Raw genomic sequence first — 18,705 nt, 5'->3', positions numbered from 1 at the left:
ATTTCAGACCTTCTTTGGTTTTTCTACAGAACGACATTGGTGGTTTGCTGGCCTACAGCCTGAAGATCTGCATGTCCCTCATGCAGAATAAGAAGTTTCGTAACGACGTTCTCAGAGTTCTCGTCAAGCTGTACATGAACCTGGAGAAGCCTGACTTCATTAATGTTTGCCAGGTGACCTGTCCTGAGCGGGTTGATCTTTCTCCTACTGTGCGTTTAGAGACTCCTTTCTCACTTTGTTGTTTTTCATCTTAGTGTCTGATCTTCCTCGACGACCCTCAAGCTGTGAGCGATATATTGGAGAAGCTTGTCAAAGAGGATAACCTCCTGATGGCCTATCAGATCTGCTTTGACCTCTATGAGAGCGCCAGCCAACAGTTCCTGTCCTCTGTCATTCAGAACCTGCGGACCGTAGGCACACCCATCCCCGCGGTACCCGGATCCACCAACACCGGCACTGTACCCACCCAAGAGAAGGACAGGTAGGCATGTTACTGCTTCCATATTGATGTTTCAAACGAATTGATACGTTGAGAAATCATATCTTTGTCTATATAATACAAGTGAATGGGTGCTGGAGTTTTGAAGCTTCAAAAAGCACATACATAGCCCCCCCCTTGATCATAGTAAAATCAGTTCACTGTAACTCACATCCTTGAGGGTTATTTTTACAAAAAGGTTGAAATCTAAGACATTTGAATAAGATGATTTGGAACATAAATTTAATATGTTGTTATTGTTTCAGTGATGCCATGGAGACGGAGGACAAAGCTGGCAGTTCTCCAGCTGGAAAAGCTGCAGATGTGGTCAGTCATCACTTTAAGTCTTTTAGCTCATCTGATGTCAGTCTTGTATAAAAATGTTTTAATTGTATTTTCTTAAAATAGAAGGGTGAGCCGAAAGACCAGAACTCAAAAATGATCAAAATACTAAGTGGTGAAATGGCCATTGAGCTGCACCTTCAGTTCCTCATTCGAAACAACAACACAGACCTGATGATTCTCAAAAACACAAAGGTAAGATTACAGCTGATTAAAAGCCTCTAATGGTCTTTGATGTCAGCTCAAGTAAATTTAATATAAATCAAGTCTAGATGTTGGTGTACACCGATTCGAAGGCTAATAGTTTTTTTTCCTGACATATTTCAGGATGCGGTGCGAAATTCGGTGTGTCACACAGCGACGGTCATAGCAAACTCATTCATGCACACGGGAACAACTAGTGACCAGTTTCTACGGTAAAGCACATTCACATGCTTATGCCACTTTTCCACCAAAATTACCTTGAACAATTTGTCCCAGGAACTTTTTTCCCCCGCAGAGCTATTGATGTCTGCATTTCCATCGTGGTCTAAAGTACCGTGAAGATAGTCTGGGGTAGTCCGTTTCTCAATACCAAGTACGCAAATTTTGAACTTGCATACTCTGTAGTTCGGACTTCACAAGTTCGACTCGGGAGTGTGAACTCCCGCGGACGGGACGACGCAAGTCCGGTAATTCTGCAAAGAGCAGCATAAAATCAGTCAGCTCACATTGGCTGCTGCAATTTTCTTCACTGGATTTATAATGACACGAAATATGATATGAAACACCACTGCCTCTTTTCGTTTTCATTTAAACATTAATAGTTGCAGAAATGTAGTTCAGGGAACGTACATGCATTACAAAGAAACAAAATATTATATCAAACAGCATTGCCTCTTTTTATTGTCATTTTAACATATTAATAGATTAGTATAATAAAGACCAAAGATGACCTGTTAGATTTATCCAAAGCGAATTATATTTTATGTTTAACCACTACAGAGACATCAGAACCAGCGGCAAATGTCAGAAGGACTAGCCGAGTTGAGGCTGCTCTCATTGGGAAGCATGAGCACTGAGCGCCCGCTGATCGAATGGAGCTCACGTCTCCGAAATCAGCGACGCACATTTTCAAATAGGGGCTGTATTTATAAATAAAACTCAGATTTTAATTTTAAAAAAACTAGGCTACATTCTCACCTGAAATACTTTTAAAACTACATTTCAAATTATGCAAATAATTATGCAAATAATTTATGGTGGTTGAAATACAATGAACTCAACCAATCAGCATGCTCAGCGCCCAAGTCCCATCCCCGAAAGTTCCTGACCTTTGAAAAAGTACTACCTCGCGAGAAGGGACTTTCTGAGGGGCAAATTTGTACCCTGAACTTTTAGATCGAAAGTTCCTGCGGTGGAAAAGCGGTTTTAGTCTTGCTAAACCTTAATGATAACAAGAAAACAGAATATGATAATTGTCACCTTTGTGTTTTACAGAGAGAATTTGGAGTGGCTGGCAAGAGCAACTAACTGGGCTAAATTCACAGCAACAGCCAGTCTTGGTGTCATTCACAGGGTTAGCATTATCATTGTTCAAGATACTTTCCACAAAAAGGGAGCAGTTTGGTGATTGTTTGCTTTTGTTTGTTTTGCATGTTTGTTTGCATTTGTTCGCGTTTAAGGTGTTTGTTTGCTTTGGTTTGTTTTAGATGTTTGTTTGCATTTATTTAGATTTTTCTTTTACATGTTTGCTTTTGTGTTATGTTTGTTTGATTTGTAAGATCTTTAAGATCAGTTTTTGTTTTAGTTGTATGTTTGTCATTTTACAAGCGTGTTTGCTTTTGTTTTACATGTTTGATTGCCTTTGTTTTTTTTTAGATGCACGTTTCTTGTCTTACATGTTTGTTTGCTTTTGTTTTAGATAAATGTGTGTTTTGTTTGTTTGCTTTTGTTTGTTTTAGGTGTGTGTGTGTTTTTTCTGGTTTTAGATGTAAGATGTGAGGTTTTCATTTTTCTAGTTTGTTTTTAGATATTTTATTTGTGTATTTAGATAACTGCTTAAGATGTTGGTTTGTAGTGAGAAAAATAATTTAGCTTTTGGAATAATAATTAGTAATGACTAATTGTAACAGTTTGTTTTTGTGTCCAGGGCCACGAAAAGGAAGCACTACAGTTAATGGCGACTTACCTGCCCAAAGACACCTCACCTGGATCAGCCTATCAGGAAGGAGGAGGGCTATACGCTCTGGGACTGATCCATGCTAACCACGGAGGGGACATCACTGACTACCTTCTGAGCCAGCTGAAGAGTGCCAGTAACGATGTATGTGCATAATCACGCTCAAATAAAGTTTCACGGCACTGCAATTCCAGAAAGCAGGAATAACTCTCTACATCAATTTTTATTTATTTTTTGCAGATTGTTAGACACGGTGGCGCTCTGGGTCTCGGGTTAGCTGCCCTGGGCACTGCTCGCCAAGACGTCTACGACCTGCTCAAATCAAACCTCTATCAAGATGATGCAGTAACAGGCATGTGCAGCATTTTCATCTTATTTTGGCACCCTCGTTAAAAAAAGTTCATCTTTATCAGTAGTTTTCATGAAGGCAAGCATCGCTGTTACTATTGGTCAAATTTTGGGCAACCACCCAGAACAATCAGGTTTAAAAGGGCCACATTCAGTCTGTAATTCTACATTAAGCCTACTGTCATCTTGTTAATTGGTGTTGTCACAGGAGAGGCGGCTGGTCTTGCTCTGGGACTGGTGGTGTTGGGCTCAAAGTCGGCCCAGGCCATTGAGGACATGGTGGGCTATGCTCAGGAAACCCAGCATGAGAAGATCCTTCGTGGACTGGCTGTCGGCATTGCAATGGTGATGTACGGAAGGATGGAAGAGGCAGATACTCTAATTGAGAGTCTGTGTAGAGATAAGGTGAGCAGACTGAGTTTTTACATATATTTTAAGTCAAAACTGTTTCTGTACATACCCTTAATTGCATCCTTTTTCATAAAATAATGTAATGTTTCATATAGGGGTGTGCGATTATACATCGTCTGCAATAATATCGTAATTGTTGTTTTAATGATGTGTGATTTGACATTGAGTATTTTGCAAAAAACATTCAAAAAAGCAACGCATGTACGCTGTTTACATTGTTTCCGTTTTGATCTGAGCATAAACAACATCTGCGTACATACGTTGAATATGTTGTTTACGTATGTGATACTCTCCAAAATGGTGCTAGGGTGACGCGGAGGAGACGACTTGTTGAATAAAGTTGTTATTTTTGTTTTCTTTGAGCACAAAAAGTATTACAAAATTTTACAAAAAGTAAAATTACAGTTGAACCCCTGATGTCACATGGACTGTTTTAATGATGTCCTTGCTACGTTTCTGGACCTTGATCGTGTTAGGATCTTTGTTGTCTATGGGAGGGTCAGAAAGCTCTCGGATTTCATCAAAAATATCTTAATTTGTGTTTTGAAAATGAACAAAGGTCTTACAGGTTTGGAACGACATGAGGGGGAGTAATTAATGACAGAATTTTCATTTTGGGGTGAACTATCCCTTTAAGATACCAGCACAGTAACACAACTCTGCAAAATATCATCTAACTATCGTTATCGATCAAATCCCAGAAAATATCGGGATTTTTATTTTTTTTTGTCAATATCGCACACCCCTAGTTTCGCAACATTTTCTATGTTTTTGCATAATTCTAATTCTGTCTCTAACAGGCAGAATAAATACTTTGCAGTCTTAACTGTTTCCAGAATGCCATGTTTATTCTGTGAATACATTAACCGTGTGGCTTGCTGTGTTCTGAGGTTCCTTGAGCTTCTGTTTTATCTCACTTGTCCCGACAGGACCCCATCCTGCGCCGGTCGGGAATGTACACAGTGGCCATGGCGTACTGCGGCTCTGGGAACAACAAAGCCATCCGACGACTGCTACATGTGGCTGTGAGTCTTACACTAGCAAATGTTACAAGCAATAGTATTATTAGACGCAAACAAATATAAGGGTCATTCCTCAGTTATAAGATAAAATGATTAGATTGTAATTCTACACATTTTTACATTTTTAAGAATGTTAAAATGTAACTTTACATAATTAAAAATAGTTTTAAAGTTAGGAGAAGACACGCGCATATAAAAAAAGAACAGAACAGGATAGAATATAGTATAATGTAATATTCATTTTTATAACCTCTCTTTTTAATATCTCTGTCAAGGCAGCAGATTGAGGGTTTTTTCAAGGTCTATTTTTGTGTTCAGCAGGGCATCTATCCTGCAGATGGCGACATTTCCATAAATCCTTTTGTACTTGCAGCTAAAGAGCTCGCAGTGTTACTTTTGTTATCTGTACTGCAGGACGTTTTGTTGTAATATCAGTATTTCTTTCAGAGTTATGCTCTGGTAAAGTTCAGATTTAATTATTACTTGATTTATTCAATGGATAAAAATAACTCTCATGCCAAACAGAGTTAAAGTTGCTTACTGAGGGATTGAGGATTAGCTTTTACGATTGAGGACTAATATTGATATTGTGGATATGTGGGAGATCCTATTTATTACAAATTAAGAGCATTCCAAGGAATTTGCACTTAGGTTAAAAGAACAAAAACTTTTGACATTTTAAAACAATTGTTGAGTTATGTTCACTTAATTATGGCATTGTGATAGAAGAAAATAAACTAAATGGGCTTTTTCTTTAGAATAATAAATGTAATATGTTATCCATATGCATCGCTCTGATTTCTCATCCTTCTTCGTGTCAGGTAAGTGACGTGAACGACGATGTTCGGAGGGCTGCTGTGGAGTCCATTGGATTCATCTTGTTCAGGTATGGTGCTGTCTATCCTCACCTGTCTCTTTCTCATCAATGCTCCCTGTCGTCTCATGCTGAGCTTCATTATAAACAGACCTCGTCGGGATGAGCCGCTCTCTGATAGCTTGCCAGTAACCATGATTAATCAGCCCATAATGTATACACAGACGAGATTCCCACCCATTCCTCTACAGCGCTTTACAGATGTGGTTAGAGTGTCTTCTGAAGTGCTTGTCCTCAGCAGTTGATTTTGGTCCCATTAAGAGATGGATCACTTCCTCCCATCACGCCCTGTGGCACTTGCTTTGTCAATGAGAGTTTTGCCATCCTTTTGTGCCTCTACCTACTGCACCCTGCATGCAAGGATAGAACACGTTGTGTTGTCCCATATGCTTATTTTGCCGGCAGCAAGTTCCCCCTCAGACACCCCCTCTAGTTCTTGGCCAAGTAGAACTGGTGAACTATTTTAAGCCCTAAAAAGGCCATGTGATTATTCCCACAATCAATTTTGAGTTAAAAAAAAAATGTGTTTAGAGAGTGCGCAGAGCTGCAACAATTCAACAGGTTTCTGTCGTTTGTCCGACAGGCCTACTATCCCTGCTGCACATGCAAATCATGACTGTACACCTTCTTCTTTTGTGGCTGTTGTTTGATCACTCACTACAAATGTGAATGGAATCTTTTCACCATAAGATCATGCTGTAAAACATGGTTGATTTTTCGTCATAATGCATTTTTTACAACTTTAGCGCCGTTGACTCTTTTTGTGCAATTATAAACTGTGAGCATTAGCCAAAACAAGCACTTCTTGGTTCACGTTTCTGCATATTCAGTATGCAAGAAATATTTTCTGAACGCGTAAGGAAACCATAAACTCTTTTTATCTGGGGAAAAGGTTTATTTAGCAATAGTTCAGAAGAATCTTGAAAATTGTGAGAATCTACAAAGTTATTTCTTACATGTTCAAAGGCATTTTTGATTCAAGATCAGTCTACAGAAGTAAAGAAGACCTGCCATAACTTAGTGAAGCATTTATTATTTTTTCTTCATTGTATATAGAAGGTAAGTGGAGATGTAATTTATTGTGCTTATATTGAGAAGATATCTTATTTTGGCTTCACATTGTAGACCCTGTCTACTAACTTTGGGATGTGCAAAAATACTCCCCTCTTTGCCGCAAGTACTGTGTTTATTTTCAAAGTACCGCCAATTATTAGGCTGGCCATTACTTTCACACCCCAAAGCTATTTGTGTCTTTTGGGGGTTCTTAGAGCTTCATCTTAAGTGCCAATCTGTCTCCAATCCAAGGATTTAAGATGGAGTATTAGGTAACACTTCAGTAAAGGGACCAATTCTCACTATTAACTAGTTGCTTATTAGCATGCCTATTATTATATACTGGTTGTTTATTAGTGTTTATAAAACACACATTCTGCGTGACCATGTTCTAGATCCCTAATCCTACTCAATACCTAAATTTAACAACTGCCTTACTAACTATTAATAAGCAGCGAATTAGGAGGCTATTGAAGGCAAAAGTTGTAGTTTGATTTGTTAATGGTGAGAATTGGACCTTAAAATAAAGTGCGACTTTGAGTGTGATATTGGCGGCCATGCAAAACAAGCCCCTGACCATTTTATGCAGCCTTTCTGAACCATTTTAGACCATATCTCATTGGTTCCCATGAGAACTTGTGGGCTTTTGGCACTGAACGACTGGCACATCTCTATCTTGGATTCTTATGTGAAATGTATCGGATGTACTACACGTGGCTTACATGTTCGTCAGGTTTACAGTCTTCATTGTCCGTCAGAAGCAATGTGTCCAGCGTGATGTTCGTAGAGGTCTGCAGGTGCGTGGGACGACGCCGGAGAGGACTCTGATAACTTACTGGGCTGATGCCGTTCTGCATACCGTGTTTTATAAACCGTTTTGAGTTTTCGGTCACCGATGGCCGAAAAGAAATTCTGCTTCTCCGTTGCATTTTTGGAGTCCTTACAGGACTGTAGTTACATGTGATGTAGCGCCTAAAGGCCTGCCTGAACGTCCTGTTGAACAGCGTATAAACCAGCGGGTTGATTCCCGATGAAACGTAGCCCACCCATTGAAAGATATCCAACAGCTGTTCCACTAGATTACTGTTGCACCCTTGACAGAGTACAGAAGTCACATTGGTAATGAAAAAAGGACACCACATCACAACAAACAACATGAATACAATCCCTAGAACCTTTGATGCCCTTTGTTCATTGCTCAAGTTTTGCATGGACCTCTTTCCTATGGTGGACATCCTGCGGAGAGGGACCTCGCTCCCTGTGACGGGATGCAGTGTTCGGTCCCTTTTTATTCCATTTGAAATGACCACTTTCTCAGGTGAAGAGCGACTCGGCAGCTCCTGGTGGAAGACTGTGGAAATGCTGGGCCTTGCAGCTCTCGATCTCAGAAGATAGGCCTTCTTGCGCAGTACTTGGATTGTCAGCAAGTAGATAATCATCATAATTGTGAGTGGTATAAAGAAAGCCGTCAAAGACCCATACACCTTGAAGTCCCCAAAACCTTCTGGCGACAACAGACAGGTGTGGTTGTTGTTGAAAGTGACGTTGTTTGGATGGTCGAAGACTTGTAGCCCTTTGATTGGAATGGGTATTGCAATACCTGATGGAGAAAGAGCAATCGTTACATTTAGCAGAGAATAACATTTAAATAAAACATTGAAATGATTAAACCAATTAAAATTAACTTCAGGTGTACCCACTCTTGCTCCCAGAGGGGCACCTTCCTCCAGAGTTTAAACACACCTGAACCTGCTAAACATGGTCCTCTGGATTACTTGAAACTTCTAGCCAGGTGTGTTGGAGCACTTTACATTGTCTGAAACATTCAGACCCGCTTCAGGTCTCGCCTCGACTCGTACTCAACCTTTTTCTGGTGTCGGTTTTGACTCTGATTCAACCTACACTGGTCTGGACCTGGACTTCGACACTGGATGAATTAAGTTCTCCAGGAAGGTATATATCCTGGAGATCACTGGACTAGGTTATTGCATAGTCCAAGGATCTTCAACCCTGCTCCTGGAGGGCTACCACCCCTGCAGACTTCAGTTTGTAGTTACACACCTGTTTGTAGTTATCGAGTTGCCCTGAGCACCTTGATTACCTGGTTCAGGTGTGTTTGATTGGGGTTGGAGCTGAAATCTGCGGGACGGTAGCTCACCAGGAGCAGGGTTGAAAACCCCTGGCATAGTCGGTCATTCCCTTTGTAAGCTCCTGCCCACCGAATAGTATTTAGTTTTTATTTTTGTGCTTTTGGCAGTTACCTTCTGTTTTTAAGCAATGCTATTATTTGGTGGAGGAGCCTTGAACAGTTCAGCTTGTGTGGGGTTCATCTGATCCTGATTAGGTTCTTAAGAGGTGCTCGCATAAAATGAGATCTATTGTTAAAAAAAAAAACTGGATGTAGCACTATGTAATGAAACAGAAAACAGGCCTCGAAGCATGTTTTATCTTGATACAGCATCTTATAAAAGCAAAACTCCTAGCGCAGTAAAATTAAAAACACCAGAAGATCCCTTTTTTTGATATTGTGGAACTCTTGTGTAATAACTGGAATAGTGTGTACATTTGCGATTCCTTCCTAATAATAGCAGTTACAACAGCAATAATACATCTTGGATTTGAGGTCTCTCAGTTTAAGTATCTATAACCATCAGCTCCTGTTGCCTGTTTTCTCTCAGTAATACTGCTTTGTCAAACGTGAGAATATGCAAAGTCGTTCTCAGGAGTCCACAGTTTCATGGTCAGTGTTGAAGTGACACAGCACGTGGCCTGCATTTCATGGTGGTGAAACTGCTTCATGATTCTAGAACCGTGCATTGAGCTTGTCCAAACAACGCAGCCAAAGTAATCGTCTGGACTGATGTTAACGAGCAGAAATTGTGAAGTGTTTACTTTCATTCCACCCCCCACAAGCCAACATCCACGTATCACTAAAATCAACTCATTAAAAGTAAATTGAAATTTATGCACATGCAACTTTTCCGTAGACGAGTGTTGAGCTCATTGATTGGTTTGGCACTTAGAGACTGGGTTTTGCCAGATTTGTGTAAAGCTATAATTTCACATTTTATAAAATGTAGGTAATGTAATTCTAGATATGAGTTTGTTCCCATTTATAAGCCTCTTCATCTTCTGGAAGGAAATTGTGGCGTTTGTGTTTTGACGATTGAAAATGGAAATTCCCTGCATCTTTAAGGGCCAATGGCTAACATTGTGACATACCTATAGAGATTAGCCAGACAAGTGCGATCTTAGCCAGCGCTTTAGCTCTGGATTTGAACTGGCTGTGCTGGATTGGTTTCTTGATCGCAATGTAGCGGTCGAGGGAGATGGCACACAGGTGCATGATGGAGGCAGTTGAAAACAAGACATCCAGGAACAGCCAGATAGGGCACAGGAAATCTGCAAGGGGCCATCTGGAGTCTGAAATGTGAAGAGAATATTAAGCACTAATCAGTGTGATGTCTGAATTTGAATTAGGACCAACTCTTAGACAGTTTTCTCATTTTGTGATGGGACACACATTTTAAAGACATCTTTTCAACATTGTTTCATGCACTCTAACTTAGCATGGCTTTCATCGGAGTTATTGTGCCATTCAGTTCTTATGGAAAAATCCAGGCCAAACCTATTCTCTTAAACATGCAGACTTAGTGTAAACTGCTTGTTCATTCTCTTGATTCACCTATGAAGAACTTCAGATTAAGTCAAATATGTTGCAAATCACAGATCCTTTTGCCTGGAATAAACAATACGAAATTTGTTTGTTTTTGGCTAACTCATATTAAAATGTTTTTGCTAATTCTTTCAGACAGTTGTTTGAGCATTTCCCACAGTGTTTCTTGACAAATCAGGCTCGCCTTAAAAGTTAATATTGTAGACTGGTTTTCCTTGTTTGGACATGAACATTAATGCATTGCTTTAAATTCATCGCAGCCTTTGCATCCAATCTTGTATTTAGTGGATCTTAACATTATGAAATAACTAGAAACAAGCTCGAGTTGAACGAAAACGGTTAAAAATATTAAACACTCGGGGGCTTTTGGACTATTCATCAAGCTCTTCAGTGACGCTGTTTATTTTAGTGACCGTAATCGAATTGGTCTTCATCCCATTGCTGTTGTTTAAGCCTTTAAATAAGATTACATTGTTTTCATCTCTGCAGTTTTTGTTAGTCTTTGTCATGCTCAAGTTAAACAGATAAACTGTGTGGTATATGCCATATTATTGCTCTCATGACAATTCCACATTTACCAGAAGTGAAAAAGAAGGTAAAATGCTGAATTTAGTGACATTTTTTATAAAAGCTTCTCCAAATACTTCAGGTTACTGGTTTAGCAAAGTTGCATTTTGTAAAAACTTCTTGGGTCTCAATTTTACAATGTGTGTTTACAATTTCAACATGATTTCTAGCTTTCTTGGACCTTGACCGTAGTGTATCTCCAAACTTGTGTGTGTGAGAGGACCTCCATGTTTGGGAGAGCCTATAACCAGATGTTGAAAACTGGCATTGGTCAGATCACTCCTCTTCACTAAACAGATTCTCATAGAAGCTCCCCAGAGAGGGCTACATTATTGCCAGCTGGGCTTTCTGAATCCAGCATGTTTTTGCATTCATTTGAGGCAAATTAATTTAACCAGCATGGTAGTATAAAAAATAAATAAATACTGACTCCAAATTTTGAATGAGCAGAAGAGACTCCTTTAAAAAAAAAAAAAAAACATTAAAAATCTTACTGTTCAAAAATGAAAACATGCATTAGTGCTGTCAAAATTAGCATGTTAATGCAGGCAATTATTTTTTCCAATTGAATGCAGGGGTGGAGCTATAGGGTTGTTCACCCCACTCACAACTGCTGCTTCTGTCTCAAGAAGTGTTTTTATTTAGATGCATAACATCTTTACAACCACATAAAACCAATATGAAAGTATATTTCAAAACTTTAAAAGTTAAGCGTGTTAATGTACGGTTAATTTTGATTGACAGCTTGCATTAGATGACACTATTCTGTATTTGTGTGCTTACAGTTTTGTAAAATCGTCAATTAAATCAACTATGCAGTTTCTCCCAATCACAGAAACTTTCTGTTTATTGCGCAATAGATTGTAAATGTTGAATCTGAAATAATTTTGTAGAGATTTTCAATTGCAAAATACAGTCATTGTTATAGGAATCCATGCAATTGGGAATTTTGCGCAAGATTTTGCAATGCCAATTAGCTGTGTTGACCAACAGATTTGAAAGTGGTTGTGTGAGTAGTGCTTCACTAGACTGTTGGCAGTAGACACTGGATCTTTTTTCCCACAAAATACCAGAATGGGACTGCAGCCGAAGAACTAAAACACAAATCTATAAAAGCTTATGTTAATTTATGTGTCAATATAGCAGTCAATAGTAATAATGTTTTTACCCAAATATTATTCACCCAAACACTTTAGTATATGAAATATACCACATAGAACCCCCTATAAACGATTTTGGGTGATAACTCAAGTTTGTTCAAATGTCATGGCACGTGAAAATAATTGATATTGCTTAGATTTTGTAGGCGAGACATACAATCCAGGGCTCGCAAAATGTCTAAATCCCTGGTAGCCCTTCGGGCAGGTACTCTTCAGATTTTGGTAGCCCGAAAATAATTGAACTAGCCCAAATAAAAAGACCATAAATGTCAATCAAAAACATTTTCAATACACAAATATCAATGAAAGAGTTTTATTTGACTATTTACAAGGTATCTGCAGAATTCTTAATTTAAGGCAATTTGAAAAATGATTTCTTATACCATTTAACATATTTAAAAAGCTTAAAAACTCTTCAGGCTAGTTGTATCAAATTTAATGACCCGTGGGAGCAATGTTCCCTCTAATTTGTTTTCTTGCTGAGCAAAACTTTTCTCTATTGGCCGGACATTTCTGGCACCTGAGCAAAAGCATTCTTTATACCAAACCTGTACAGCATGCACACAAATAAAGTGTGTAACTTAACTTTAATGAGCTATTTATATTTGATTTGACCCTTGATGTAACTAAGTGATGTACATTTGAGGTTAAAGAGAAAACATTTTTACTGAACAATACACTGCAGTTAATAAAGCAATAAAGTTTTTTAAAGAAGTTTCTTATGATCATCAAGACTGTATCTATTTGATAAAAAATACTGAATATTTCACAAAATAACATTGAAATATTATTGCAATTTAAAATAAATGTTTTCTATTTTAATATACTGTAAAATGTAATTAATTCCTGTGAAGCAAAGCAGTATTTTCAGAGTCACATGATCCTTTAGAAATCATTCTAATACGCTGATTTTTAATCAATGTTGGAAACAGTTGTACTGTTTATTTATTTTTTTATTATACTGTATTTTTTGGGACCTGTGATATTTTAAAAAAATAAAAAGTTCAAAAGAACAGCGTTTAGTCAAAATAGAGATTTTGTTACAATATAAACTATTCAAAGGTTTGGGGTCAGATTTTTTTTTTCTTTTTTAAAGATACTTTAAAAAGAAAAGAATGAAAGTTAAATAAACTTTATTCAGAAAGGATGTGTTAAATGGATAAAATTGATAGTAAAGACTTCTTCTATTGTTAGAAAATATTTCCATTTTGAATAAATGCTGTTCTTTTAAGCTTTTTATTAATCAAAGAATCAAAGAAAAAAGTACCAGGTTTCAAATAAATATGAATCAGCAGAACAGTTTGATAATAAATCAGCATATTATTATGATTTCTGAAGGATCATGGGACACTGAAGCCTGGAGTAATGATGCTGAAATACAGCTTTGATCACACAAATAAATGCTATTTTATAGTATAGGTATTAAAATAGGAAACCAATATTAGAAATTGCAATAATATTTCACTATATCACTGTTTTTTCTGTATTTTTGAAATGAATACAGCTTTGATGAGCAAGAGACTCAAAAGTAAAAAACCTGATAAATAATTGACCTTGTTTTTGAGACTATAATACTGGCCTAACATATATCAAAACCACTATTTAAACTGATAGAATAGAATAGAAACTGAAGCAAAACTTAAGCTGAGATCTGTAAGGTAAATATAAAAACGTGAACATATGAATTCTGTCTAAACATGGTTATGAAGTACAGTTTGTACAATACTCTTGTGTGTGACTGAACAGTTTCAGAGTTTTGTTACCCATCCTCCGTTATTTCCAGCACTTAATCAAGCCGCTCTTCTTTAATACATGAGGATGTTTTATTTCACATGTGTTTGTGTTTGTGTTGTCTCTCGTGTTGAGCGCACTGCAACTATTGAAGTATTCAGTTTCTACAGCGACTCATTTGGTGCATATCGTTCTCTTTCTATGAAACCAGTTCTAACTCTGTCGTGACATCAGCTCTATAGCGGTTTGCCCGAGCATTGCTATTCTTTCCCTTTTACTGGCGGCATTCAATCAAGGCTTCCCAACTCCTTTTTGTGTGCACGAGGCCCATTATTTCTTCTGCGCGGTCGCGCACACTCAGTTTAGAAGGAACACTGCGTGGGAGCCCTGTATTTAAGGTAGGCCGTCGGGCAGGCAGTGATACATTTTGGTAGCCGACTGGAAAACACAATAGCCCCGGGACGTTAGCGATTTTGCGAGCCCTGCAATCTAAGAGAACATATTCACTGTCGTCCAGCCCTAGTTCCCATATAGACTGACAGTTAAGTGTGAAACCAAAATAAAGAGTCACTCTGCTCTACCACACTTTAGGTTTGCGCCGCCAAGTCTCAACTTCCTCATGTAAATATTTCCCTCGTTCTCAGAGAAACACATTTGTGGTGTGCTCTCCATAGTAGGCTCTTGTTTTTAGCCTTGCGCACTCTTTATCAAGCGCTGTGTAGGTTTTCTCAGAGTTCATGAGTTTTTCATGGCTTTAACGTCCTGTCTTCACCTGGTCCACAGATGTGGATGTTTGGTTTTAGCAAGCACATCTTACCTCCATAAGACTGAAAGCTTTGAATTACTCCAGTTGGTAAAGTTTGCTTTTATTGTGATGATTACATTTAATCGCGAGTTATTATATTGCGAATTAACGTCTAGAGTTACCGCTGTCTTGGTCAATAAATTGTGGCACTCACATATTGTATTATTGTACCCCTTCCTCCAAAGGTAATTTGATTTAATTACCTGTCAGTGTTCATGACTTCTGGTAAGCTTCAGCTGTTTGGCGAAACCCTTCTTTCTCTTTCTGCATTCACACATGGTTCTACTTCTGTGGAACACCTTTAGAAGCTGTTTGCAAGTCATTGTCCCATCCCATCTTCACTTTCTTTGTCATCGAGGCTTGATTTAACTCTGCTGCTTAAACCAAGTTTGGGCTTAAGGTTTTTAACAAAAACATCCAACAGAATCCCACTTTACCCATTTTTGCATTTGGTGTTACGTTTTCTTCCAGCTTCTCCAACACAGTGTTTGACCATTTATTTTAGATGAATAGCATCTGTTAAAAGATTTTCCATGACAAATGACTGGATTTAAGGTAGCAACTAATTACATGTAATCTGGATTGCGTAAGCCGATTCCAAAAATTAAGTGCTTGTTGTAATATTAGATTATTACATTTTAAAATAGTCCTAATCAGACTACAGTTAAATCTTTATCGATTACATATTCACCTAATTGCAGTATTCATAAGTGTTCATAATTGATTGATTCTGCCTAATTCTTCTTTTTCATCATTTAAATGTTTCTTCCAAAAAGTCTTCCACTTTGTGGACCTTCACACAAAGACCAGTCACAAGTCATGATGCTATAATTTACCAGACTTATTTTAATTTAAAAAAACGGTTTTCTCAACATTTCAACATTTGCTTCAGCTACTGATGAACAAATAATTTTTATTTGCCTTGCAGTTCTTTTACGAACCCTAGTTCGGTTTAATGCGCTTCATGCTGTTAATAACAACGAATGGGATATTTTCTTTCTCTTTGTTTGTTTATATCAATATAGTGCACGATCATGTTGTTTAAATCAATGTGATAAACAAGTTGGGTCAAAAGTAACCAAAAAGTAGTCCGATTATATTACCTAAAATGTGTAATGTAATTGATTACGAACTACAATTTTCGCCATGCAATTTGGAATCAGTAACAGACTACAATTTATAAGTAATCTACCCAGTTTGGCCTAAAAATGGAAATTCGGTAAATCTACTCTAATGTTGTTTCAAACCTTGGACCACATTGAAAGTCCTACGGTTTGGTATGACATGAAGTTGATCAAATAACACAATTTCAATGCTTAATTGTCCCTTTAAGGTTCTTGTTCAAGAGCCAAATTATGATCTAGTAAACAATTGAAACAGACAAGGTGCAGCAAATAAGGTTCAATAAATGTCATCAGGTCTAATTAATGAGAAATAATAGACGGACTGGGGTGCTTGGCTGTTGAACTGACAGCCAAGCTGGCATCAGAACTTTAATAGTAGTAGCTTGGCAGATGTTGTGTAGTTTGAAACTTGAGGCATGTTTACACCAGAAATGTTTTGAAGAGTGCTTGACTTCTGTGTGTATTCATTCTGCCAGTGCAGGGAAACGAAACATGGTCTTTATCATCGTTTAATATGGTTTTAGTGTAATGCTGAGAAACTTTACAGACTCCATCTGCTAATAAATTCTACAATAAACAGTCCTGCATAATTAATATTAAGGTTACTTACGAAACAGCACAGTCACCAGAGCGATGGGCATGACTAGCAATCCCACCAGCAGATCGGCCACAGCCAGAGACATCAGGAAGAAGTTAGTGGCGTTCTGGAGTTTTCTCTCCAATGACACTGCCAGAATGACCAGGATGTTTCCACCAATTGTGGGGATGATAACCAGAAGAATGAGCAGCGCGGCCCAATGGAGTGGTTCTCCAAGCTGGTTGGATTCCCAATCCTCGCTCCCTGTTTGGTTGAGCTCCGGCATAGACGAGGCGCTATTGCTAGCCATTCTGCTTCGTAAAGTTGTACTTTTGTTTTTTCCGTGGGCTCGTTAAGCATTGTCACAGACTCCCTCTGGTCCGAGGGTGGTGGTACGTTCAAGTTCAAATGATGCACTTTGTGTTTACTCGCAAGAATCCAATAGATTAAGCCAAAGAGTTTCTAAAGAATTCCCTCCAAATTATTATCTCCAGATGGAATCAGAGACCGGATTGGTCACATGGCAGACAAGGTATTGACCATCTTTGTTCTTTCTCCTGCAAATAAAAACATGACATTGGTCTTCAAACTGACGTTTGATAGATATGATTTTCTCGTCATATGATTAGCAGTACGTGTTCCAGGCCATGTTCATAATTAAACAAGGAAGTAGCTATCAGTAATGATCTGTGAGTGTTGACCACATGGAGTCATTTGTGTTCCTATCTAGTTCAATCAGTCGGGGCTGATGACTTCAGAAACAATGTCTATGTTTTCAGAATAATTAGGGTTTCATAACTTAATTATTTCGAAATGGCGCCTTCTAGCGTAACATTATGTAATGAGTGTTATGAACTAGACAAATGGCGTATAATATGTCGATGATTTTAAGAATTATCTACATAGGAAAAATCTTGCATTTATAGAAGGAAAAAAAACTACTGTAGAATATTAACATGAATTTTTTATTTCTGTTATGTAGACTATTGTATTTCCCCTTTTTTTTCATGCAATTATAGCTACATTTTTTAAACTATATATTTTCTAAATTTAAAGTGGTTCTAAATGTATGAATCGTTTTTCCATGAAAAATACTGTGAAAATGAAGTATATTTTTCACATACCTTGAACTCAAACCTGAAGATTTCCTCTTGGCATTAGCTTAATTCCATATTATTCACTCATTGTATGAAGCAAGTGCTTCTTCACAAAACGTTCCTCCGATTGCGAACTCTCATTTTATATGTACACACAAGTACATGACCAAATTTTCTGTGGGAACAGATCCAGATATTATCTCTGCTCAGTTGCATGCTGAGGAATGTCCTTGTTCTGGAGGAGCTGGACGAATCCCCAGATCTTCTCCGCATCGCCTACTGTGATCACCGGTCTAAAACTTCCATACGTCCTCTAACCCCTTTCCTCTCTCATTCTGTGTCTGCTTACTGACTCGCTCTGCCTCCCCCTCCCCCCCCCCCTCTCTCTCGCTCTCTCACAAGTTAAACCTGAAGGAACGGATGAATGCGTCGACAATGGGGTGGTTCCAGTGATCCTGGGGGGTCATTTTCTTCAATGTTTATTTTTGTCATTCATGGTTTTTCCATAACTTGATTTATCCGTTTTCTTTCAACTAGTCAATTAAAAAAATGGTTTAGCACATCCCTGCCACCTACTTCTTGTAAGAAATGTTTTTTTTTAAGCTATTGAGTTTCTATCGAGCTATTGGGTTTCTATGCAGACTTGAACCTTGAAGCACCCTGCTAATTTTCTTCAGCTGTCTGTATCTCCAGATGGAGCGGGATTGTCCTTTAACACCCTCTGAATACTGAGAGGGTCGGTTCTGTGGTGGATCTGTCGTATTTTAAGAAGTATCGATTGAGGGCTTTCGCATTAAATGACTTTTGCGAAACCAATCCGTGAACAATCTTCGTCCAGCTCCTCCTTCCCATTACCGCCATGTGCTCGGGCTGTATAGACACATCTGTTTCCCTCCTTGACATGGTGTAGCTGGAGGTTAAAGGTGCTTACTGAAAACACCAACAAAAATGTGTGTTTGTCTGTGTTTATATGTTCATCACGCTACCAATCAAACGTTTGAATATACACCTATTTTCCACATTATAGATTGAAAGTCAAGTCATAATTTTGAAGTACATAGAATTATGTAGTGACCATAAAAGGCTCATTCATGCTTTTTTAAACTATTAAAGGAGTTGTTGTTATAGTATCATTTTATGTACTTTTATTGTTTTTACTAATATTTTGATATAGATTATATAACTTTTTTTTTTGAGCGGTTTAGTCATTTTGTTGTGTTCTTATTTTCTTTTTTTTTTTGTAGTTTGTTAATCTAAAAGAAAAACTAAATTATGTCTT

The 18,705-nt window shown here is 38.0% G+C and overlaps 2 protein-coding genes across 2 annotated transcripts in view; one reads left to right on the top strand and one right to left on the bottom strand.

Annotated features, from left to right (window-relative positions):
- The window catches only part of LOC306875492 (26S proteasome non-ATPase regulatory subunit 1), a 42,447-nt gene that overhangs the window by 3,822 nt on the left and 19,920 nt on the right, over window positions 1-18,705 (top strand). Inside the window, exons 7-17 of the mRNA XM_079426111.1 lie at window positions 30-173; window positions 255-481; window positions 745-805; window positions 887-1,015; window positions 1,148-1,236; window positions 2,300-2,378; window positions 2,952-3,125; window positions 3,222-3,333; window positions 3,538-3,734; window positions 4,670-4,765; window positions 5,584-5,648. Of these exons, the coding sequence (XP_079282237.1) occupies window positions 30-173; window positions 255-481; window positions 745-805; window positions 887-1,015; window positions 1,148-1,236; window positions 2,300-2,378; window positions 2,952-3,125; window positions 3,222-3,333; window positions 3,538-3,734; window positions 4,670-4,765; window positions 5,584-5,648 (1,373 nt within the window). The remainder of the gene's footprint in view (window positions 1-29; window positions 174-254; window positions 482-744; window positions 806-886; window positions 1,016-1,147; window positions 1,237-2,299; window positions 2,379-2,951; window positions 3,126-3,221; window positions 3,334-3,537; window positions 3,735-4,669; window positions 4,766-5,583; window positions 5,649-18,705) is intronic.
- htr2b (5-hydroxytryptamine (serotonin) receptor 2B, G protein-coupled) lies at window positions 5,420-18,165 on the bottom strand. Its single transcript, XM_079426112.1, has 4 exons — window positions 17,454-18,165; window positions 16,363-16,886; window positions 9,912-10,112; window positions 5,420-8,289 (listed from the first exon to the last, which is right to left on the bottom strand). Exons 2-4 carry the CDS (start codon window positions 16,637-16,639, stop codon window positions 7,397-7,399), a joined length of 1,371 nt encoding a protein of 456 aa, XP_079282238.1. The 5' UTR covers window positions 16,640-16,886; window positions 17,454-18,165; the 3' UTR covers window positions 5,420-7,396.

This window comes from Barbus barbus (genome assembly GCF_936440315.1).
Source record: "Barbus barbus genome assembly, chromosome: 9".
In the NCBI taxonomy this organism is placed as follows: Eukaryota; Metazoa; Chordata; class Actinopteri; order Cypriniformes; family Cyprinidae; genus Barbus; species Barbus barbus.
This window is presented reverse-complemented; position numbering and strand designations above follow the sequence as displayed.